The sequence below is a fragment of the Aureococcus anophagefferens genome (genome assembly GCF_000186865.1).
Source record: "Aureococcus anophagefferens unplaced genomic scaffold AURANscaffold_949, whole genome shotgun sequence".
In the NCBI taxonomy this organism is placed as follows: Eukaryota; class Pelagophyceae; order Pelagomonadales; family Pelagomonadaceae; genus Aureococcus; species Aureococcus anophagefferens.
Window position 1 is genome coordinate 2,487 of NW_008706173.1, and position 1,314 is coordinate 3,800.

At 64.9% G+C, this 1,314-nt stretch overlaps 1 protein-coding gene across 1 annotated transcript; it reads left to right on the forward strand.

Annotated features, from left to right (window-relative positions):
- Positions 1–124: 124 nt before the first annotated feature.
- AURANDRAFT_69119 (hypothetical protein) lies at positions 125–1,299 on the forward strand (the record flags this gene model as incomplete). Its single annotated transcript, XM_009044868.1, has 2 exons — positions 125–163; positions 943–1,299. Coding segments are annotated over 2 exons (396 nt in total), but the record flags the coding sequence as incomplete, so codon positions are not given.
- Positions 1,300–1,314: the final 15 nt, after the last annotated feature.

Genomic DNA, 1,314 nt, shown 5'->3' on the forward strand with positions numbered 1-1,314 from the left:
CATATGCCTATAAGCAAGATGGAACCAATACCTAATATATTATTATCCGGAATGGCATGCTGGAACCAATACCCGCGGATATGCATGATGGAATCAAGATCTCCATACGCATGATGGAACCAATATGCCTATAAGCAAGATGGAACCAATACCTAATATATTAGTATCCGGAATGGCATGCTGGAACCAATACCCGCGGATATGCATGATGGAATCAATATCTCCATACGCATGCTGGAACCAATATGCCTATAAGCAAGATGGAACCAATACCTAATATATATTATCCGGAATGGCATGCTGGAACCAATACCCGCGGATATGCATGATGGAATCAATATCTCCATACGCATGCTGGAACCAATATGCCTATAAGCAAGATGGAACCAATACCTAATATATATTATCCGGAATGGCATGCTGGAACCAATACTGGCATGAGTAGACCATGCCGCTCCCTTACCCCCGCCTGAGGTCATAACTTCCCCCCGGGCGGCGGGGCACAGAGAGGCATGCGAGGAGCTGCTCCCGGAGCGCCTCGTTGGAAATCGCCTCCTGGGACCCCGCGCCGTGCGCCATGGCTTCGCCACGTGATACGCAGTCGGGCGCACCAGGTGCGCAAAATTCTCGCGGCCCATGGGCGACGTTCGGGGCGCGCGACGACGCGCGGCGCGGACCCCACCTCGTGCGCTTCGTAGGCAGTGTTCCGGCCGCCGACGCTGGAGGCGAGGGGCGGGCCCGCGGCGACCATGTCGTGGGCGGCCCCGAGCCCGCTCCAGGCGCGTCGGCGCGCCCCGGTGACGGCGAGGGAGCCGCGACCGTCGCCGCGGAAACGCTTCTGCCTCCGCTCCCGGACCCGCGCGCGCGGCAGGAGCCGGATTTTCGCCTCGTTTTGACGCCCCAGACCCTCGTCGCGGACTCGTCCCCGCGGCCCCCGCCGAGCCGGCGCGCGGCGATCCGCCGGTCCGCGCGGGGCCGCCGCCGCCGCTCGCGCTCCGCGACGTGCCGCGAGGCCTCGCGGACGCGCTGAAGCCGCACCAGCGCGAGGGCGTCGCGTTCGTGCTCGCGCGGCCCGCGGCGATCCTCGGCGACGCGCCGGGCATGGGCAAGACGGCGCAGGCCATCGCGGTCATCGCCGCGGTGCTCGGCGGCGGCGGCGCCGCGGCGACGCGGGTCCTGGTCGTCGCGCCGGCCACCGTCGTGCCCGTCTGGCTCGCCGAGTTCCGCAAGTTCCTCGGCACCGAGGCCCCGGCCATCGTCACCGCCGACGGCGACTCCCGCGCGCTGTCCGTCGCGGAGGTCCTGCGGCGGCTG